The sequence below is a fragment of the Helicoverpa zea genome, chromosome 9 (genome assembly GCF_022581195.2).
Source record: "Helicoverpa zea isolate HzStark_Cry1AcR chromosome 9, ilHelZeax1.1, whole genome shotgun sequence".
Taxonomy (NCBI): Eukaryota; Metazoa; Arthropoda; class Insecta; order Lepidoptera; family Noctuidae; genus Helicoverpa; species Helicoverpa zea.
This window is the reverse complement of record NC_061460.1, coordinates 9,147,085-9,169,690: the sequence shown is the minus strand read 5'-3', so window position 1 is coordinate 9,169,690 and position 22,606 is coordinate 9,147,085. Positions and strand designations below refer to the sequence as shown.

Here is a 22,606-nt window from a genome sequence, read left to right as displayed (position 1 = left end):
CCTACTGAGAGTAAGTTCACTTTGATAATTATACATCTGTTTGCATTATAATTTAAAGTAAGAAGTCTATGAACTACAATAACTCATGGCAACCATTCTTCATCATTCATCTATACTGACACAAAAAATTAACCAATATTAATATTTTCTCTTTTGGAATAAGCATAGCTTTGTATTGCTTTCCACGAGGCGAATAATAATAAGGGATAATCGTCGAATTTGATTTTGTAGCTCCAAAGCTAATTCTTATTTGTTTTATAATAATGTTCTTTCTTTATCAGGAGATGCAATGCGGATAATACAAGCCGGAGGATTCTACATCAACCACCAGAAAGTGCAAAAGATTGACGAAGTGATCACGCAATCGGCGCACATACTGCCCAACTTACTGTCTTTACTCAGGGTGGGCAAGCGTAACTATTATATTGTTAAATGGCAAACGTAAAATATAATATAGATTATTTAAGAGTTTAAACTTGTTTAATTGTCCTTCAAACTCATGATTAGATTATTGCATAATATAACTGGAGATTATTGCTAGATTCAAATAATGAAAGACGCGTATAATGTTTGGGCTATTTTATTAATACTTACAACAGAAGCTGGTATACTTGAAGTATATAATAATAAAATGCATATCACATAAGATTGTAAACACTACATAACATACTTACAGCTAAAATAATAGTCATTGAAACAGCATTGCGTTGATTACTAATCTAATGCATTGACAAGTCACGACGGTATCCATTAGACACGGTCAGTTGGTCAACGCCGGTACAATTACATAAATACAATTTAATTAACTCTCAATACAAAAAATAAAATCTATGTTTAGCAAATAAAATGACTTGCCGGCGCTGGCCAAATGTCTAGTGGTCAAATGGAAACACACCATTACAAATATCGTAAAAATATGGCCGTTTGTTACGTCAACAACATTTGTGCATTCCCCCGCTTGTGGCCACTGACCGGGAGTGGTGATAATATTTTTCTAATATCACAATTATTAATTGCAACATTTTATCAATATATAACTAACTGGCTTACAACATTCCATTATTTATTAAAATTAGATTGCATAAAAAAGCTACATAGACAATCTAACCGATATGTCTTTTTGGAATAATATTCCGGGGTCAATGATTAATCGTCAGACTAACATACGTATTACGCAAAAGCTGTAATTTCTATTTTGGTAATAGATAATATTATTCAAATTATCACTTGTTATCTTATTATTAATTCTAGTTTTACAAAAATAAATACATAATACTCATTTGATGCAAAGAAAACTTTTCTCAAATAACATTTTTCTACGTGACCGAGGCACGGTATAAGCAGAAAATAAAGAGCCAACATCAGTCTCGTTGCGACATCATAATTTACGACAGCGGGAACTAGAATTATAATAGACCACGATCATAACAATGTTGTCGCGCCCTGTTTACTGTGATGCGGTGACTCGCAGCAACTAACGTCGTCGCTTCAACCGCGGCATGGGCACCGGCACGTACGGCGCCCGCTAAAGATCCGTACTCTCACGCAGTGGCTGCACAGCCGGCGCCTCAGGCCGCGCCGGCTGTGTGGCGGGCACGGCGGGCGGCGACTGTGCTAGTGGGGCGGTCGGTGCCGCGCCTGTAACCGCTGGCGCCGCTACTGGCGGCGGCGGCGCGGGGACTAGTGGTCGCGGCGGCCGGCCCGGCTGTGGCCGCGGCGACGGACACTCCGTGATGTCACCCTCCGACTGCGACAGCTGTCTGCTCGCCACACACAGGCTCCTCGGCTCCTCCAAGTCGCCGTCCCGCCCACCCGAACTATGTGTACGTTGCACGGTCGCGCGTGGGGTTTCGTCGCCATCCTTGTCAGCGGGAACGGCGGTGGCCCCGACTTGGATGACGGTGGGGTGATGTTTGTCGACGGTGTAGATGTGAGTGCGCTCGAGCACGGTGGGCTGGCCGGCGAGGTCGGGCGCGTCGCCCAGCGAGGAGCGCGGCGCGCGGAAGCTCTGCGGGCGCAGCGTGGCGGGGCGCTCGGGCACGGCGGGCTTGTGCCGCAGCTGCACGTCGGCGTCGGGCGCGGGCTCGGGCGCCGGCACGATGGTGCGCGGCGCCGCCACCGGCCGCGGCGGCGGCTGCCCGCTCGGCTTCGTAGCCTGCAAGCGTGCCGGTGTTATCTTGTCAGCTAATGGCCGTTCGGCTCCCAACGATGCCGGCCCACTAAATGCATCACCGACCACTTTCATCCTGCTAACGACTCCGGTCTGCGCGGTCACGTTCTTTACGACTAGTGTGGAGTCTTTCCCGTCGGGTGCCTTCATAATGTCCTTGTCGAGCTCGAGGCTCTGGCGGCGCGTGTCGGCGAGCAGCTCGTTCCGCGCCTCCTCCTTCATGGCTTTGCTCTGTCGGTACGTGGAGCGGTTGATGGTCTGTACGCCGGTGATCACCTTGCCGGTGTCCGATATGACGGGTCTGGGCGGCTTGGCAGGCTTGTCGATGTCAGCCTTCGCTGTATTCGTCTGTTCTTTTACTATTTCTGGCGCAGGGAGCTGCGCCTGCGGTTGTGGTTGGGGCGGAGGCTGTGGCTCTATTACTACTTTTTTATTTTTATCTGGTGTGAAATTAGGCGGCACGGGAGCCAATGGTTTGTTTTTTCGCCTCATGATCGGCTTTGGACTTCCGTGTGGGGGACTAGATTGATCAGATAATGAACTGTTGGACTGAGCCTTCTTCATGTCGTTTTCGAGCAATATTAAACTAGTGTCGTGACTGTTGCTCCTCGAGTGGCGGCCTGCGCTATCGGTTAATTTGCTTAGACTTTGGTGATTGTAGTCGAACATAGACTTGCTCATGCTGCTGTAGTCGCCGTTCGTGGGCTCGTGGCTGAGTGCTGCGGTCTGATTGTAACCGTGGACGAAATTAGGCGAGAAACCGTACTCGCATTGATCTGGAAGTAGATCCTCTTTGGTGAATGAAATGAAGAAGTTTAGATCGTCCTTGTAGAACCAGTCGGCGTGTTTGATGAGTAGTTCAACGATGCAGTTGACTGCAGTTGTGATGTTCATGTCGAATGTGCTCTCGTCGGCCGCCCACAGGAGGTTGGGAGCGATCACGATGGCCAGGTTCGAAGGGGTCATTTTGTTTGTACTTTGGTTCTGTGTCAAAGTAGACAAAAATTTGATAAGGTACCTAAGATTTTGGAAGTTAGCCTCGGGTAGTAGGTGTATGGCTTCCCAGATGGCGTTGAGCCGGGTCTGTTCGGAGGGCTGCCGGGAGGCGGTGACGAAGTTCTCGTAGAGGCGGTAGGTGAGCAGCGGCTCGGGCAGCTCGCGCAGGTAGCACTTGAGCACGGACGCCACCACGTGCATGTCGCGGTAGTCGCGCGGCAGCGGCACGTTGAACAGCCCCGCGTCCAGCGACAACTTCATGCGCCGCACTTTAGACGTGCCTGGAACAGATCAACGTACATTATTCTCGACTATGTTATGATGTTCACAATTGAAACAATGCGCGGTTTGATAACATTATTATTATAACATCGGAGATCAGCAGTTTGGAGCTCCATTCAATGGCAGCTTGTAATATCTCTATTATGGATATCTACTTATTCAGCCAATTTTATTATTTTCCTCAATCATAAATTATCATCTTCTTTTATTATTATTATTTTACAGGTTATTATTATCTAACATAGGTTAAGTTGTTTTTGTTACTAACATTTTATGGGCCTTGGCGTCTAAAAATATAAGATTTTTATTTTACGTAGATAAATACATACATATGGAAAAACATAGATATGATAGCAATTCACTATAGTTCGGCCATTCAGAGAATGCGTTCCTGACACGTCGCGATTGAACTGACGACGTAACTTTGCAATGGCGTTGCAGTTACGATAAAAATATTTTTGCTGGTTGTTTACCGTTTTAACAATTGAGGAGCATTAAAACAACATTATTATATCAATAATCAATGAATGTTATAATTTTGTGCCAAACTGAGTGTCAAATAACTTGGTAAACAATATTTTTCTAAATCTATACTGCGCTATTACAAGGTTATGTCAGCGGTTTATATTTTGTAGTGCTGTGCTAAAAATAACAGGCAAGTATCGTAATCTGTTCTTATACAGTTATAATATAAAATAATACGTTTTGATTTTCTTTTTAAGAATTGGAAAATAATGGACTATAAGACTTAATTATAACGTTTATGAAATATAAAAATAAAACTATGACCAAACCGCATTTTTATACTTAGATTAAAAATGGTAACCCCAAATGGCGTTATGGGCCGCCATTTTGTGACGCTAAAACAGTCGTCCGTTGTCGTTTCGTGCGCATAGACCACGTTTTTCAAGTGTTTTCGATCTGTTTTTATTTGATTACCCGGCTTTTGTTAGACCGAGATATCAGGATTGATTCTGTTATTGATAATAATATAATTATACATGTAGGCGAAGATGATGATGAAGACACCACCTCCTCAAGCAAATCGGAGTCTGATTAATATTCTGTTCGCACATTCAATTCAATGTACTTGTAACAAAGAATAAATAAAACAATTTTATTATATGAATATTACCTTTTTTTGGTTTCCACTTAAATAACTAAAATATAAAACAAATGATTCCGCCAATTTAAAACGAAAATAATCTTAAAATAATGCGGCGGTTCATTTTGAAGGAACGGTAACGAACTCAGTGTTATGTTGTGCCCATCACTAGTCGTGACTAACTGATAGGTGTCAGGAACGCATTCTCTGAACGGCCGAAGTATAATACCATTGAAATCGTTGTTTATTTAATGAATAAAATTTATAAAGATATATAGACATTTATAAAGAAATCTCATAGGAACAACTCTTTTCGATGATTTTTACTGGCTAAATAACAATTTACACTTATACATAAATTAGCAAACATAGTCAATATAACTTCAAAATAATGCGAATTTCCTTAAACACGTGAGTTAAATACACAGTGTGGTTTTACTATCGGGTACTACGGGTTTTAGTAGGCATTTAGTATTTTCGAGTGCAATACATATTACACATAAATAATGTGTGCCATGATTTTTGAACTATAAAATTGACTAATCTGGAATGTACGTACATGTGTGTTCTTTTTCTCTAAACCTAATCATTCACGTTTGCAAAACAAAAACAAAACTTTTGGTAAGTTGTTCTACTTACGCCCACGGACTTAACGGGACACCAAGGTACCAAAAATGGAACTATTTATATGAGTAACAGGTTTTATTTAGAAGTAGTATTATAGTGAATTGCTTACGCTTTGCTTTTTGCTTGCACTAAAATTAACAATCACAGGTGAAACCGTGAGGCATGGATAATGTCATAAAAAAAGGATTGCTATTCGTCTGACTCGGTAAAACTCTAAAATAGCTGGATGAATTTGGCTAATTATGATTTTTTAATAAAGATAGTGTACCTAGTATTTGTGCTTTTGTATGTAAGTCAAACTTTGACATGTTAAGTATTTAATTCTAAACAGTACAAAAGCCTGGACATTTTATGTCAAAAAATTACAAGATAATTTTCTAGTACTTACCGCCAGCAATCCTGAACAGTCCTTCTTCGTTAAGCGCCAACTCGTGCAGGGTGCAAACACATAGCTCTATGGGAAACGCTATGGTGCGGCCCGTCACCCTCAGGTGCTCTTCTAGCGGGTACCCGAATACCGGCTTCACCGAACTGTCGTCTGAAGCAAGGAGGTTTTATACTGTTTAATTAATTTTAGATATGTTAAGTGTTATTGTAGAGTGCAAACACATAGCTCTATGGGAAACGCTATGGTGCGGCCCGTCACCTTCAGGTGCTCTTCTAGCGGGTACCCGAATACCGGCTTCACGGAACTGTCGTCTGAAGCAAGGAGGTTTTATACTGTTTAATTTATTTTTGTTTTGAGATCTACATATTAGTCTAACTGTTATTTGATAGTGTCCATGTCATTTATATTTCAATTCTTGGAACTTTTTTGTGAATTAAAATTTTTGCAATATTCGTTTTATAGTGTATACGCGACTATACGTATTCTTTTGCTTTATTGTGTGTATTGTTAAAGTTATAAATAGTTGTAAGCTTGCAATTTTATTATGCTAAATAATTTGAGTCCAGGAATAACACTAAAACAGAAGAACTCTTTCCAGGTATTATTTGGTATATGACACATTTGAAGTCCTGGTACTAACCTATTTAGTATTTATGTAATGGCATTTTCACGCAGTTGGTAAAGGAAAACCATAACAGTTAGGAGGAAATATGTTTTAGTATGTCAGTTCTATGATTAGTCAGCTATTATTAAAATATAATATATTTTATTACTGGTTACCCTAAAATACCATTTTAGTTTACATATAATTATGTCTAAATTCACCGTGAATCATACAAGTGTCGTGTTCTAAAACTGTTTTTACGTCGCTCACCAAATAAAGTTGGTCAAACTTTCACATAACAGAATATAAAAAATACATATAATTCGATTCTGATTCTCAATAGTTTATGGTTGTATCTTGAGTGCTCCCAAAAAGTAGTTTATTGGTGCGATTAGTTGTCTCTAATAAAATCTTTTTATTCTTTTGTTCTGTCCCAATAGTTTGACCTATCTTTTTGTTTAGAATTTTATTGGTTGTGAAAATCATCTTTTTCCCCCCCAAATTTCAGCCTTAATCAGATTTTCTGCCTTGATTTGTGCTTCAGGAGATATTTCAGTAAATATACTCCTCCAATCGTCATAATGTTCTACCCTCTAGCTAGGGTCTCTGGTCTAATTGTAGTATTTGCCATCGTTTCAGTCTTGTGATGTCACTGTTATTATTAACCAGGTCCCTCGCCAATTGGTTAGTGTGATTCAGAACTGCTGGACCAAATCTCAAAATGCATTTACTCCATCTTTCTAAAACCTACGACTTCACAGAGCGAAGCCACTTTTTTATTTAAGAATCATCTAAAACCCACAACCTACCTTATTTTAACGGCCGTTCCCAATACCTATCTATCTTTCATTTTGCTTAGAGACAGGAATTTAGCATAACTTCTATGGGGCTAATGTCAATATTCAATATCTAGTAAGCAAATCAACACAGTATATTGGGACCGGGCGTAAGACATCTGAGTAGATAGCTAAATCGGTACCGTCGATTGGCGGAAGTATTATGTTGATATACGTGTCGTCAACGGATGTATACATTACGCTCATTCAATGCTAGCATACATAATGTATTGAAGGAACTTTTGGAGACATTCAAATGCATCGGGGACTCACTTTGAATATTTTATGCCTTGATTTTCCATTCAACTTCATTTCTCTTTTAAATTAATATTATATTCATTGTAAAAATGTGTTTTAAGTCACAAACCAGTTATACATTTTATAAATACATACGCTTTAGTTAGATTAACAGCTATATATCCTGTTAGCGATTATAAATATATTGCTATCAGACAGATAGAAATAAGCTAACTGCATCAATCATGTAGGTAGGGGATATTTTTTACATTTCCTTCTAGTACATTCGTAACGCGCCAACATCCGTATCATTGTATGGTAATGATTATTGAATAATTAAAAGAGGATGTTGATAAAATATTTGCTTGTAGATACTTAAATATTGAACTAATGAGGTTTGAGATGTATTATTTAGATTAGTTTATTCGTTAATGGGTGATGATTACTTAATGAGACCCACAACCAGAAAAAAATGCATTTTTCAAATCATATGACCAACTACTCCTTGACTTTGTTGACTTATGGTGTAGGAAAAAATGGTAAGGAATTTTGATAAAAGTGACCAATATCTGTGCCCTCTGCAGTGCAGTAGTGATATAATATAAAAAATATAAATAAACAAAGCTTATAATGAAAGAAAATAGTTTTATTATGGCCAATAAATTTAAAAGAAATGATTCAAAATTTTGAAACAGATAAAAATTACATTATATGTAAAAATAATGAGTAATGTACTAATGACTAATGGATGAGTGATAAACATTATTGATTTAATACATTCCCTTTCGATTTTTAAATTAAAACGAAAATATGCTAAAGATATTGAGATCTGTATTACAGAACCTGACTTTGAATGAAGCACTACTCAAAATTAGTTTTAGTTAAAATTATTGTGAATACAAGCTAGAAATACGATTATTGAGTAAATTCTAGAATACAGACCAAAGCAACTAACTACAACAACATTCTAGTTTTCCCATCCACCAAAGCGTTATACTTACTTATGAATCGTTCTAGCTCTGGAACCGTATCTTGTAGGGAATGTAGTGCCGACTCGTGGTAAGCTCTCTGTAGTTTGACGTACTGTAGTAGTGTGTGTGCTAACTGGGCCTCCTTAGCGACAAGTGCAAACATGTCCGCAGCCAGAGCATCCCGGGCTGCCTCCACTCGGATCCCAACATCTTCGAGTTCTTCTCTCGCAGCATTTAATTTAGTTGGATTCTCCTCTTTCTGCCTTTCTAAATGCTACAAAGTTAAAATTATCTAATCATTTATTTTGGTCATGTTAATCTTTTGGTGTGAGTAATCTAATCAAAATGGGTGAATACCCGTCCTTACCACTAACTAGCACTAATGACAATCTAACATAAATAGTCAGTATCTACTTTATATGAAGTCTAAATAAATTCAGCTATGTTTGTATTTGTTGTCAATGTATCTATTGGAACCAGGGTCAGTGAGTGAGGTTGTTTCAAGTCATCAATACATTGTACTAATTAAATTAGTAAGAAAGAGAATGCCATTCAATGTCAGTAACTTAGGAATACAACAATGGGCTTGTATTTAATGTAAAAACATATTTATGTATAATGGATCGAGATATGCATTTATTGTTGAATTGGACCAAAATAACAACTGATAAGCATGCATATTACTTTATTTAACTTTCCTGTTAGGCTTAGCCTGTCTGATATTGATTAGCTCAATATACAGTGTGAGTAATCTTCAATTACAAGATTACTTTGACATTGCAATCTCCCAAATATCACAACACGGTTTAACAGTTTTGTTTACATGTTACATATCTTAAACCTGCAGATAAAGTATTTATATCTCAATAGAGTAAGAATTGATCCTAAATTTTGGTGTTTAGATAAATTGTGATAACTAAGAGCACATAGATATAACTCACATGATATCTGCTGGTAGCAGTTTCCTTCTCGCTCATGAGCCTGTTGAGCTGCTTCTTGGCTTTCATTATGGCTGGAAGATCTTGGTCACTTATAGTTGTGAGAGGTGCACACACTAACTGTTCTACCTTCAGTTCATGCTCTGCTATCTCATTTGCCAGAAATTTCTCCGTTTTACCTACACAAACACCAAATAATAATTATTATTGTTTTACCACTAGGTCATTTTGTAAAAACCTTTCATTTTTCCTTTTATTCTAAATATGGACAGGGCAAATTCGTCACTTACCACATTCATATAAAATATATTTTAAAATGCTATCATCGTCATCAAAATTGCTGGCTTCACACATAGATAATCCAAGGAGGTATTCAGGCAGTTTTTTAAGTCTTTTCTCTCTGGCTGCAGGGTCCTGGCCCTGTGTACTGCCTGCTCCTGTTGACAGTCTCTTGCTAACCAACTGTAAGGCATTTCTGAGGTGCTCTACTTTTCTGTCTGCTGTTTGCAACTCGTCTGTCAAGCCTTCCGCTTTTCCTGACCTGAAAATACCAATATCAATCAGCAATGTTGTTTTCAACTACGAATCGCTCAAACAACGAAATAACATAATAAAAAATACTGTTACTTTTTTCTCATGATACCACTTCTGCATGGGATAAAGTGTTACTGATCCAAGTAATAAGATTACAAAAACAACGGACCAAACCCACAAAGAAGTGAATCTTATCTCATAGTTAAGATAATGTAAAGTACATATCATACCTTGAAAATGTTTGGTCGGCGAGTTGCTTAACCCTATAGAACTGTTTCTTCATTGTCACTAATCAATTTCGATGAAATTATTTTAAGTTACAAGGTCATTGGACCCAATAGCAAAATAATAAAACGATCAAGATTTCGCTTAAAACGTAATGTCAGAACGTCAATGAGATCATCCTCATCAAAGAATGTAGCAGAGAAGACACACGTAAATTAACTACATAAAAATTCCATTAAGGCACTACATTTCCATTATTTACTTATAACGCTTAAATTAAACTTATTTATTTGTAATTTTTACGTATAAAGATTCAGCATAAAAATACACTCGATGAATCAGAAAAATAAAATAACCACAGATAACTATAATTAAATATTAATAGAACTGAAATCTAGTTGTGATTTGTTTAAAATTATCTGTACCTGGCAACAAAACGCAACTTTAGTGTTGTAACCAAACTGCAACTATAACTATCTGCAAAACAGTTGGACTTATGGCAGAATTTAAAAAAATACTAAAATAAACCTGAATATTACACATCTCATGGTACGGAAATCTGATCATACGAGCGAGGCAAAGCAAAAATAAGGATACATATTCATTAAAGCACTTTCGCACCTGCGGCTTTTGGACACAACAATAAAGAATATGAAAACTATACAAACGCAGAGACCTATAAAATATAGCATAGGTTTTTTGCATCGAAAAACTGAAATCTGAACAAAAATCTGCTATCGTGAAAGCACAGCTTTAAAGTATAGGCAGAGTGTTGCTCTCGTAGTTAATGAGCGCCGCTCTCGTGCCTTTTCGGTTGGTTAGATCTTCAAATCAGATTCGTAATAAATATCTTATTATAGCTAAATACGAGCGCAAGATACAGTAAATAGTGCTACAGGAAATTGGAGCCCCGATGGAGCCTTGTGAATGGAAATCACAACATTCCTAAATATTTATTTACTCTGTGGAATGTACTATGCAATCATTCACGTCATTCATATTTCACTCATGACATTGACATTTGACAGTTGACAGCTAAAACAGCCTTCGTGTCGTACTGTGTATTTATTTATTTACATGTAAGAAAACATAATTTCTTTGCTTTTATTACTCGCTTAGTGTGTCGGTGGAGGGAGTTCGGAGTTGCGTGTAATATCATTGAAAAACTACGTCAACAACTCAGTTCTCTTTTAGATGTTGGACTGTTGAGTTCCGTGTTGTCGCATAAACGTATTGCTTCTAGTTATATTTTTTTAGTTTAGTTTTGTAATCGTACACATCCATCAAAATGAATCGAAAATTTTTAAACGTTATAATCCTCGGATTTGGATTTATGTTCGTCTTCACTGCTTTTCAAACTATGGGAAATATAGAGGTGAGTTTTCTTTTTTATGTAAGAACAATACTGTTGTGCAAATAGATGCATAAAGATAATAATAATATAATTTGACAAAGGTATTAAATTTATTCTTACGTTTACAAATTGTTTACTCTTAACTTCTAATTGAGTTTGCAACACATAATTAAGTATTCTAAATTATAGAAACCCTATACTTTGTGGTCCATTAATCAGAATAAAACTGTTCCTAATTTTCACACAAAAAACTAGTAGTTACAGAAACAGAAAACAGTAATAACATACAGAGATATAATACTATAAACATGTCGACTGCAAGCAAGCAATACCTCCTATCTGACATTTTTGTTTCAAAAAACCAAAAAACTTGTATCTACCATAAACTACCTTTAGATTCAAAATAAAAACAAAAAAACTTTATTAATCAATACTATGCTTAGAAAAAGAAAACTTGGATTTTCAGTATCTCATTATACCTTCCTCGGAATAAGGATTTTATTAAGTTTTATTGTTCCCCTTTAAAATCCACCCGGAGTCAGATAGGAGGTATTGCTTGCTTGCAGTCGATGTGCTATTATTTACTATTTAAATACACCTTTGACTACCGCTTTTACATGCATTATTTAATATTTTTTTTACCTATGTATTAACAATGGTAGTAGTGCAGTAATGTTCATTTCCTGGGTCATACAGAGCTATGTAGTTGTAGAAAGGATCACTTCACATTGTGGCTGATCAACCCAAATGTCAAACTGCGACCTTGAAATTACTATCAGAATGTTACTGACCTGTTGATGCCAAATATGCAAATAATATACCATAAGAGTTTTATTTTTTAAGTGTTTTTTTTGGTATCTAAAATAATAAAAATGAATGTTTTCATCTACATAGAAAAATATCTGTATTTTTTATATAACACGTGGCTATTAATTATACTAGTAATTTAAGCTTATCAGTAGGCATGTTATTCACATTAAACATTTGTTCATTGTATATCAATTTATTCACATCCTATAGTTTATTGTTCCGTCTTGATAACAATTAAACTATGAGTTCCTAATTAAATATTTTGCAAATTAAAGCGTTTTTGTTTAAATAATTTTACTGTGCAATAAATTAGCATTATAACAACATTACATTTATTGTTTGCTTGCGCAACAAAACATTATTTTCTTTCTTGCAAGAGGTACTTACATCTATGTGTACTTAGATCTATTCATAATATATTTGTCCATACACCAGGCACATATGGTGTATGTGCATTATCTGACTATTGAATCATAAATATCGTGCTTACATGTTTATGTTAATAGCAGCGTTTTACCTGAAATAAAACGCATATTAAATACTTACCTTATTTGAAGCTTACTAGTTTGAGATAGGCACCTACGTGTTTTCCGCTTTTATCTCTGTCCTTTTCTACCCCATATCTTGCATCTCTCTCGCACACCGACCAGTTTCACTCCCCACCAGGCAGGAGGCGACGAGTGTTCTCGGCGGCCACAGTTCGTCATTGAGTCGAAAACACCAGGCAGAAATTAAAATGTAAGCTTCAAATAAGGTAAGTATTTAATATGCGTTTTATTTCAGGTAAAACGCTGCTATTAAATTCTTGACCGTTATTTGAAGCTTACTAGTTTGAGACGTGTTTGTTATCGCCTGGTGGAAGTGGACGCCAATGTGAGCAAAAGCACAATGAAATTGTGTATGTAAATAGGTACTTAGGTACACGAGTAATCACATGTAAGTATGTGTATTGCGTCCTGGAATACTAATGTAATCAAAGTTAACTGGTACTGGTACTCAGCTACATTCTGTTAGACTGGAAGCCGACCCCAACATAGTTGGGAAAGGGGCTCGAAGGATGAGTAATAAAAATTAAAAGAGAGATGCAAGAACAAAAGCAAAAATTGATTTCATTTTCTAATAGTAATTAACAAAAACATTGCGATACTTCTTAATAACAATAGTAACAAAAAAAATATAGACATTAATCAGCTGGATTAATTAAATAATCGAGATAACTTGCTACTTTTATTTAGTGGGTATCTTTCCCTTCTGTAAAAATGGGCAAATGTATTGCCTGATCGCCAATTACCCTTTGCTAATATATCGTCCAAAGGTATATTGTCAACACAGATTTTGACGCTACCGCCGAGTGGAAGCTTCCTGGGGTTGTAGTTATTCCTGCCTCTTTTAACAATGTCTTAATCCACCCGCATCATCGTTCGGGTGCCTGCCTTTGGTTGGCCTCTAACGGATATAAATAAATTTAAGGAATTAGCCGATGTCCGTCTATCTTCTAACAAGGCTTTAGTCTTTCTGACCCAATACACTGGACTTAGATTTATATTTTCCTGATTATCCATCAAACAACAACCCGACTGCCTATGACTAGAACTGTCGGTCTTAGAGCCAAAGACTGGCCATAAGATTAAATTATCTTTGTTGTTTTTGAAATGTTCTGGGTCTATTGCAAGCAAGGAAAGATCATGGACTCGCCTTTCCGAAACAAGCTAGCAAAAGAAAGAGTAGCAGTGTGCCTGGAAGTTGCAAATGGATTATTCTCGTCTACGTTTACTGCACTTAAGTAGGTTACCAATTGGTCAATATTCCAGATGGACGGCTTCCCGGGGAACAGGTTTGCTCAGCGCTATTGATTTTAAAATGTGTCCGACTAGAACGTGTGAGCCTAGCTCTAGAGTGGTTTCTGCATTGCATAGTGTAGCTATAACTGACTTGTGTAATAAAATAGTATTGTATGCTAGTTTATTTACTATGTGTTAGTCCGCTAATAAAAATTGGGTAAGTATAGGTCCAAATAGGGATTCAAGGATTCATAGGATCCAATTTCATACTTTTCGCCCCAATTTAACCATCGACTCCAAGCTGATTGATAAGTGTTGCGTGTGGATTGAAGAAGACTTCAGTCGGAGAGACTCCTTGTCCCTCCCCCCCCCCCATTTCCTTGACCTTGGCAGGGGGTATCCCCGTTGCTGTGTCTTTCGGTTTCTGCTCGAGGTTCATCAGTGTGTAGGGTACTGCTAATGATCGGGACTTCAAATCTGCTCGCCAAAATACCTGGTGCCACCGAAGGAACTACTATGAGATTAACTCCCGTTCCTGAATTGAGATGACTGAGGACCTACGGTATAAGGTAAGGTGACGGTAATACCCATGCTAGCGGGTAAGTCAAAACTTGAGAAAAATGCATCGTGGAACCCCGCTTTCGGGTCCTTCAGATCTAGGGGCACGTAGTACACAACTATGTGTCCCTGGGCTCGCTTCGAGGCAAATAGGTCCACTGCTGATACAAGATGCCACTCCGGTGGAGGTTTGTGTCGGGAGAGATGGTCTGCCTGACTGTTGAATAGGGCTGGTATATGATTCACGACGTGATAGATTTGATACAGCTCAAGATAACTGAATACTCTGTACGTCAAGTTCGGTAAGCTCCTTGATCGGGTGCCACCTTGATTTCTTAGATATGACACCACAGTCCCATTTCTGCATTGAAAAATGGCTGTTGATCTCTTTAGCAACTTGCCGTGATTTTCCAGTTAACACTGCAAGCATCTCTTTCAGATCGCAGTGAAAGCCTTTTTCTCTCTCGTTCCATGAACCCATTACGGGAGTTCCGTTCAGTTGTGCCCCCATCCTACATCGGAGGCGTCCGTGGTTATAAGGTGACAGGGAAGTGGCGAATGAATATCCAAGGTTTGGTGGCAGCTGACCAGCCACCACTTTAGATCTGCTAAGGTATCTGCTGGTAGGTTCAACATTGCTATACTCCATTCACCGAGCCGTGAGCCCACAATGTAACCAAAGAATGACACTTTTTCAAAATGGTGGGTATAACCCGACCGATGACAAAAACGTCACATTTTTATGTAAAATGTTCTTAGTATCTGTGGTCTTCAATTAAGTAGGGTTCTATGTATGACAGTCAAGACTTCTAGGTTCATTTTACATGTAAACGATTTACTACATATTTCATTAAAATTAAGAAAATAATTTACGGCATTTATCATACATATTTGATTTCAATTAAGTTTGAAAAGATTGCATAAGTTCCACAGACATCGTTCTAAAATATCATTTCTAATGTTGTCAGTATATTACTTTCGTAGTTATTTTTATAAAATATGATCATTACTTCAATCGTGACTTATAAGAACCCTTTTTATGGTTTGTTCACCGTTTGGCTCACGGTTCCATGAATAGGGTAGGTATAGATTGCTGTTCAACACTGCATTGAGGAAAGTGAGGAGAGCCCGGTAATGCAGTCTGCCGTATGGAACAACGAAAACTTGCGAAGTTTAAAAGTCCTATCAAGCTATGCAGGTCTTCTAAGTTTGTCGTGCTGTTTGTCACGTAGTGCGTTTTGTCATTATCTTGTTGATAATGCTTGCGATTTATTCACTTGCCATCCAAAACATGGTGCAAATGATCCCAAAGTAGGCAAATATATCTTGGTGAGCCACCAGAAAATCGAGATACACAATTATAAGTAACCCTTGAGTTTTCAAAGTTTGAGCCACCCAAATTGGTCACTGTGGCGAAGGTCTTGGGTGCCGTGCTTAAGCCAAATGGTAGGCACGTAATCTGAAGCAGTCTTCTTCTGTATACTAGTCGAAGAACATATCTGTGACCTTCGGCTACCGGAAGGTAGAAGTAAGCCTGGGCGAGATCCACTTGCACAGCCATTCGTCTTTCTGAAGAAACTCTAGCACCCGAAAAACATTTATTAAACTGAAGGGTTCCGTAATTATGAACTTGTTGAGAACCTTGAGATTGAGTATTGGACGGTTCTTTCCGTCGCCTTTTGGGCACAAGAAACATATTGGAAAGAAAGCTGGCAGAATTTGCAGCTATCAATAGAACTTTTTGTTTTATCATTTGGGATATGACGACATCCATCTCTTTGGACTCTCTGGTCAAATCTGGCATTATCTATCAAAGGTGGCTTTTGGCCAATGGTATGCGATACCCAGTTATTATTTTTAACAAGAAAGGCGGAGCTCCCATTTCTTTCCATTGGTCTTGATATAATGTTAGGCAACCCGCCTGGAAAGTCATAACTTACGTGCCTTGTTGGACGCATCAAAGTCCGCCTGCGGTCCTGGACGCTTTCTGTTTCCTCTGTTGGACATGGTTCCTATTGTAATTTACTCGTGATATCCCAAGGGAGCTTTTAGAGTTTTGCGTCACACGCCATTCAGCGTGAGTGTGATTACCATTTCCCTTCGAGGGAAGGTTATAATGGCGACTCTTCGAAAGTCGATCCAAAAAGCCACCCTGCGAGGGTAGATTGCAATGATGGTACGACCCGCAACATGCATGATTGGTACCCTGCGAGGGTCCGTGATAATGAGCCGACCCCTGCGGGGGATGGCTAGTATACTTACTGGTCCCTGCTTTGTAATGATGCTGCTACTCGCAACATGCAAGATTGGTACCCTGCGCGGGTCCGTGATAATGAACCGACCCCTGCGGGGGGTGGCTAGTATACTTACTGGTCCCTGCTTTGTAATGATGCTGCGACTCGCAAAATGCAAGATTGGTACCCTGCGCGGGTCCGTGATAATGAACCGACCCCTGCGGGGGGTGGCTAGTATACTTACTGGCAGTCCTAGGCGGAGCGTACCAAGTCTTTCAAGGCCGAAAACCATCACACGCCGTGATAATGAGCCGACCCCTACGGGGGGTGGCTAACAGACTTACTGGCAGTCCGAGGGGAGCGTACCAAGTCTTTCAAGGCCGAAAACCATCACACGCCGTGATAATGAGCCGACCCCCATGGGGGGTGGCTAACAGACTTACTGGCAGTCCGAGGGGAGCGTACCAAGTCTTTCAAGGCCGAAAAGCTTTCTTGACACCACCAGCCCTCTTCAAGTGCGGTAGTGACCAGTCCGAACTAAGGAGATGCTGGTTGGACCGCACCTCACACCATTCTTTTTTGTCAAAAAGTTGAACGCCTTGCAGGATTGAACTAGGGCCACAGGTGCCTTAGGAACTTCGGGCTTGCTTTCTTTTCCATAGTCACGTGCACGGGCTGTGGTAGCTTTATTATTTACCGCATCCATATTTGCTTTATAAGTCACTCATTCTGAAAACAAATTACTGAAAAAAAAAAAGTACACGGAAAAAACTCGTGACAAAAAAGGGGTAGATGTACAAAATATTAACACTTGATTTCGCAAAATCGAATATCGAACGGTAAAACCGTTAACAAATTGTATAAAATATTATAAACTCACCTGTGTTCTGCGAGAGCACTGAGTTTATTTTTCAACGAAATACTACAGCGGTTGGTTAGACCAACCTTCTCGGGCGGAAAACAAGACGCCAATGACGAACTGTGGCCGCCGAGAACACTCGTCGCCTCCTGCCTGGTGGGGAGTGAAACTGGTCGGTGTGCGAGAGAGATGCAAGATATGGGGTAGAAAAGGACAGAGATAAAAGCGGAAAACACGTAGGTGCCTATCTCAAACTAGTAAGCTTCAAATAACGGTCAAGAATTTAATATTATGCTTATAATTTATTAGCAGCAGTCTATCCTCTTCAATAGACTATTCATATCATAACATTTAAGATTTGAAAGATACTGAATTTGCTAATAGTAGGTAATTCTATTTATAATACTTCTTTTTGGAATATTAATAACCTTATTTTTGCAGTGACTATAATAATCCTATATATGATGATAAATAAATAATAAGTGTATTTTTCTATTTTTGCTGGATTGTTTTTGAAACGTTAGTTATTATGAATAACCCAAAATAACATCATAAAAGTAAACAAAAACCCAAAGTTTTTTACTAGTTACAATGTGTTTGTTACACTTTAATAGCAATAAGATATGAATGAATGCTCCCCATTTAGAATATAGGTAGGGTGTGATTTATCAACAAGGAACTACAAATTGTTTTCCCAAGAAACAACAAAAATGAAAGCTGTATGTAATAGTGAAAATCAAAGTCAAGATCAATATCTGAGATGTGGATGTAAATAAGAATTTTACATGAAAGTAAATTTTCATGTAGATATCTATTAGGCGTCGCGGCAGAGCGCGTGCGCGTAATGTTAACAATGTACAGACGCATAATTACATGTATCACGGATTATCGTAGGTATTTGATTATATGTTCCCGCGTTTTATAATCGCTTCCCAAGAAACTACTTGTCGCATTCTTAAATTCTTAGATAGAAGTAGTTATTCTGATGTAGCTACTTATAAGCTGTGTTCTGTAAAGATTCATCAAAATCCGTTCATTACTTTTTACGTGAAAGTGTAAGCAATTATTTAAGTATTCCATCCATTCACACCTTAAGTTCTTCTTGTAATAATGATTTTTATATTGATAATTTGATATACAGGATGGAGTAATTGTTGTTATTGTGCTATTTTGTCGCAATAATGTAGGTATATATTTTTCACTATCTACTTATATTGTAAATAGCGTGGTCCTCACTGGCAGTACCGGGACAAGTTTTGTTTTTCATTCGTTTCATAATTAAATCAAGACGCTTCGCTATCTGACTGCATACAGATTGCTAAATCAATGCAAATGATGAATACCAATTACTAATTTCAACGAACGAAGTCTGGGCGTGTCATCGAGATCACCGTCTGGAAAAGCCATTTTGTCTAGCTATAGGTACCTAAGTACGCACCTATACTTAGGTACCTACTTGGGTCCTACGTGATTTATATTGCCAAACCAACCAATTACTGAAGCACTGTAATACGGGTACAGTCAGAACGAGTTCAGCATAGTTATGTGTCGCCGACAAACTGTTATTGTTGTGCCGTATAAATAGGTCTGAACAGTACGCAGTTTGTTTATAAGTTGTACGTGAAAATGAAAATTAATTTCGCTGACATTAGGTGCAGAAGACCTTAGTTCCACCCATTTTGATGTGAAGGCTTAACTGCTAAAGACTCTACCCTACTTGTTCTGGTCTCCATACATGCTTGCCTGTATATTGTCCCTGATATGCTTATTATCCTTTTGAACTTCGATTTTGAATTTCGATTCATTACGTTGAACTCAATAAATTCTTGTCTCTGCCAAACTACGTCTGCTTTTCCAAACTTGTGATTCTGTGGATCCTGTTAAATACATAACAGTGCTACGCGAGCTACATTGAACCTGCATCATGGCTGCTGCGTAATTTCAGTCGATCGATCGATTCGTAACTCTCAAACTCTTCAAATCGAGAGTAACTACCTACCAGCCATACCTACGTCTACACGAAAGTACCGCCACAGGTAACAAACTCTTCAGTGAATGCCGCTCCGCTGGTAGAAAATCAATAAAATCCTCAATCATGCAGCTCACATTGCAAATAATTATGTGCGGATGTTCTCTGTGACACTACCATACATAGCTGTGATTTCATAACGCGTTGTGTAACAGATAAAAGCACAATATTTCATTTAATTTACGGGCTGTAAGGGCATAACATTGATATCTTTGACGTTAATAATGAACGTGTCATGACATCCACTTTATAAGCGAGCCTGTAAGATACCTTTTATGTTTGGCTTACGTAACTTTACAAATTGAGATCATCGTCCGAGATTCGCAATGGTATTGTGCAAGTACTTCTTCCAAAGCTGCAAATGTCATAGAGGTGTTTGCAGATTAGCGAATGTGTGTGGATGTACCGAAATGCTGGCAATTTGATCTGCGCTACAATCTATTGCTCGCATCCTGCAAATATGTTTCATAAGTAAACAAGTAGGTAGCTAACATAACATCCTGCAGAAGTTCTTTTCTAGACGTGGCAGTTGTCAGACTATAGCCAAAAAATATTTTATGTGACTTATTTTGTAAAATCTCTTCTAAAAATAAAAACACCATCTTCTCAGATGATCCTCCGAATTTCGATTAGGTTTGTTCGACCTTTCAAAGTCTCGTAATGTAAGAGATCTGGAAAGATAACATATCAGAACATAGGTCGGCAATTTTCTGTTTAGTTCATTATTGAATATGAAAGAAAATACACCCGTGTTTTCTATCCCATAATATAGAAAGTATGCAGTCTGGTAATAATTACGTAAATTCTTGTTACGGATATTGCACCGTTGCACAGAGCCAATTATTTTCAATAGTTACGCTCCAGTAGAACCCGGTGTTCAGTTGATTTATTCCACTCAATAACACTCGTTCTTAATCAGTTGAAGAGCTCACAAAGTGGGATATTGACCTACGTCTGTGTACTTACCTAGCTATTGTTATGTCATCATATATTTTTATCAATCAGTCATGAAACTGGGTTGATGTACGATCGCCACTGGCACAGTTCTGATAGGAGAAAGGCTCAGTTAAATGCATTTGTATTTAATATTGTAATGCACCATATATACTTTCCCTCTATATAGCTATCAATTTGCATCCTTCTAGTGCTCACGCATGAGAGAGTTTACTTTCAATAAATAATGCATCGTGCATTGATGATATAATCCTTATAGATTATTTTTTGCAATTTAGATATAACATCAGCGTCATTTGAGATAAACTAGAAATTGTAATATCGCTATTTATATAATTGTATCTATAATAAACCGATCATTTATAGACACGTTCCATCGTATCATAAAAATACCACCTTTAGTGCTAGTTTGAAAGGATCATCTCAAACAAAGTTAAACTAAAGCCGAAACTTTTTAAGACCGTTTTTAATAGGTGTTTAGATCTTAGGGTGCGTCCACATCTGGCGAATGCGCCGCGAATGCGCAGCACGCGAGCCGATCGCGAGCTGTCCGCGAGCTGCGCGCGTGCAGTCACTGCAATAGTTCGGTGCGCCTCTTTAGCGCAACTCACGCCATTCGCCAGATGCCATTCGCCAATTCGCCAGATGTGGACGCACCCTAAGGGTGCGTCCACATGGCGCTGTTCTCGCCCTTACAGTTCCGTATATTGGCTCAGTACTATCGAAGATGGCAGACGTCGCGCGCCGCCTGCGCGCCGCTCGCGTGCGGCGCTTAGGTCGCGCGTGTTATAATAGATTATTGTATATTTCTTGATTTTAACTATCTTTGTAAACGAACTTTAAATGTCAAATATTGAATATTTTTACTGTCTCTGTAAACGCACATGAAAACGAGGGTACCTTTATGTAATTGTTTTATGTTCATTAAATTTTATATCTAAAATCTTACGGGCCTTACTACAAAAACTTTAAACCCTGTTTTACACTTGTCTAATAAAATTTTGGCTGCAAAATGAACCATATGTCAACGTCATAATTTGACATTTTTTTAGACAAGGCATAAACTGACGTTTAAAAGTTTTTGTGGTAAGACGGTACATGTTTAATGATAAAATAAATATTAAAATTATCGTTATAAGTTTTAAATAAGATTTGGTGTGTTTAAATTAGTTTATTTCAATTGTGAATTTAGTTATTTGTGTATAAAGCTTACTCGTCTGTGATTGGTCAATTGTGGCGGGATAGTATGACTGTTCGAAATAATGTTTTAAAATAGTCATGGCACTTTTTTCTGGTGGACGTTGAGGTGTAGACAACAAACGAAAGTTAAGTATTCTTTCTGATTTATATTTTCTTGATTGTCATTTTTATTGTAATTGTTGTTTTATGTATTATTGTGCTGATGTTTAAAATGTATGTGATCTATCGCTTTATACATGTCTTTAAGATATTATGCTGTACTGTGGGTACCATATGGAATTATTTCTTTATGCTATATATGATTTATGTTCTAATGGGTTATAACCATACAGACAGAATTGTGTTGCTGGGGAGTTTGTTCCACCACTTCTTCTTCCCAGCAAAAACACATAGGAAGTGGTGAAGGGTGGGCGTTTTGGGGGCTGTCTATTGTAAAATCCTGACGTTCTAAAAGTGCTGTTTTGCAGCCAAGTTTGAATAAATGATTTTTCATTTCGATTTGATTTTGATCATAGAAAATGTTTTATTTATTTTTATACCTTTATGTTTTATTCCTTGCTTTCTACACTTATTCTTGGGATTTCAATAATTAAATAATACATTAAATTGCTCTATTATGTATTCAAATCTAACACGCGCGAGCTGCGCGCGGGCGGCGCAGAAGCGGCGCACGAACAAAAATGCACGCGCGCAGCTCGCGGACAGCTCGCGATCGGCTCGCGTGCTGCGCATTCGCGGCGCATTCGCCAGATGTGGACGCACCCTTAGAGTTGACTATCGAAAAAACACAATGAATACTGCATTGATAGTTCATTTGTTTGCACAGCGCAAAACGTAAACATTTATTGCATCACAAAATTCCCCAAAATGTCAAGATTGTAAGTTTAACAACGCAATATATTTTGTTTACTAAC

At 38.2% G+C, this 22,606-nt stretch overlaps 2 protein-coding genes across 2 annotated transcripts in view; one reads left to right on the top strand and one right to left on the bottom strand.

Moving 5' to 3' along the window:
- Positions 1 to 564: 564 nt before the first annotated feature.
- Positions 565 to 10,295, bottom strand: LOC124633187 (rho GTPase-activating protein 92B). Its single transcript, XM_047168336.1, has 6 exons — positions 9,919 to 10,295; positions 9,445 to 9,695; positions 9,158 to 9,333; positions 8,247 to 8,490; positions 5,569 to 5,718; positions 565 to 3,447 (listed from the first exon to the last, which is right to left on the bottom strand). The coding sequence occupies exons 1-6, from the start codon at positions 9,969 to 9,971 to the stop codon at positions 1,526 to 1,528; spliced, it is 2,796 nt and encodes a 931-aa protein (XP_047024292.1). The 5' UTR covers positions 9,972 to 10,295; the 3' UTR covers positions 565 to 1,525.
- Positions 10,296 to 10,938: 643 nt separating this feature from the next.
- The window catches only part of LOC124633580 (UNC93-like protein MFSD11), a 31,444-nt gene continuing 19,776 nt past the window's right edge, over positions 10,939 to 22,606 (top strand). The window contains exon 1 of the mRNA XM_047168870.1: positions 10,939 to 11,288. Within this exon, the coding sequence (XP_047024826.1) occupies positions 11,202 to 11,288 (87 nt within the window). The 5' untranslated portion in view covers positions 10,939 to 11,201. The remainder of the gene's footprint in view (positions 11,289 to 22,606) is intronic.

Bases quoted from the DNA above. Each gene is read 5' to 3' on its own strand.
- LOC124633187 (XM_047168336.1), bottom strand. From the start codon at position 9,971: ATGAAGAAACAGTTCTATAGGGTTAAGCAACTCGCCGACCAAACATTT. The intron at 8,491-9,157 runs GTGAGTTATATC...TTAACTTTGTAG, and splicing joins CTGCTACCAGCAGATATCAT to CATTTAGAAAGGCAGAAAGA. The intron at 5,719-8,246 runs GTAAGTATAACG...TCCTTGCTTCAG, and splicing joins AGAGCTAGAACGATTCATAA to ACGACAGTTCGGTGAAGCCG.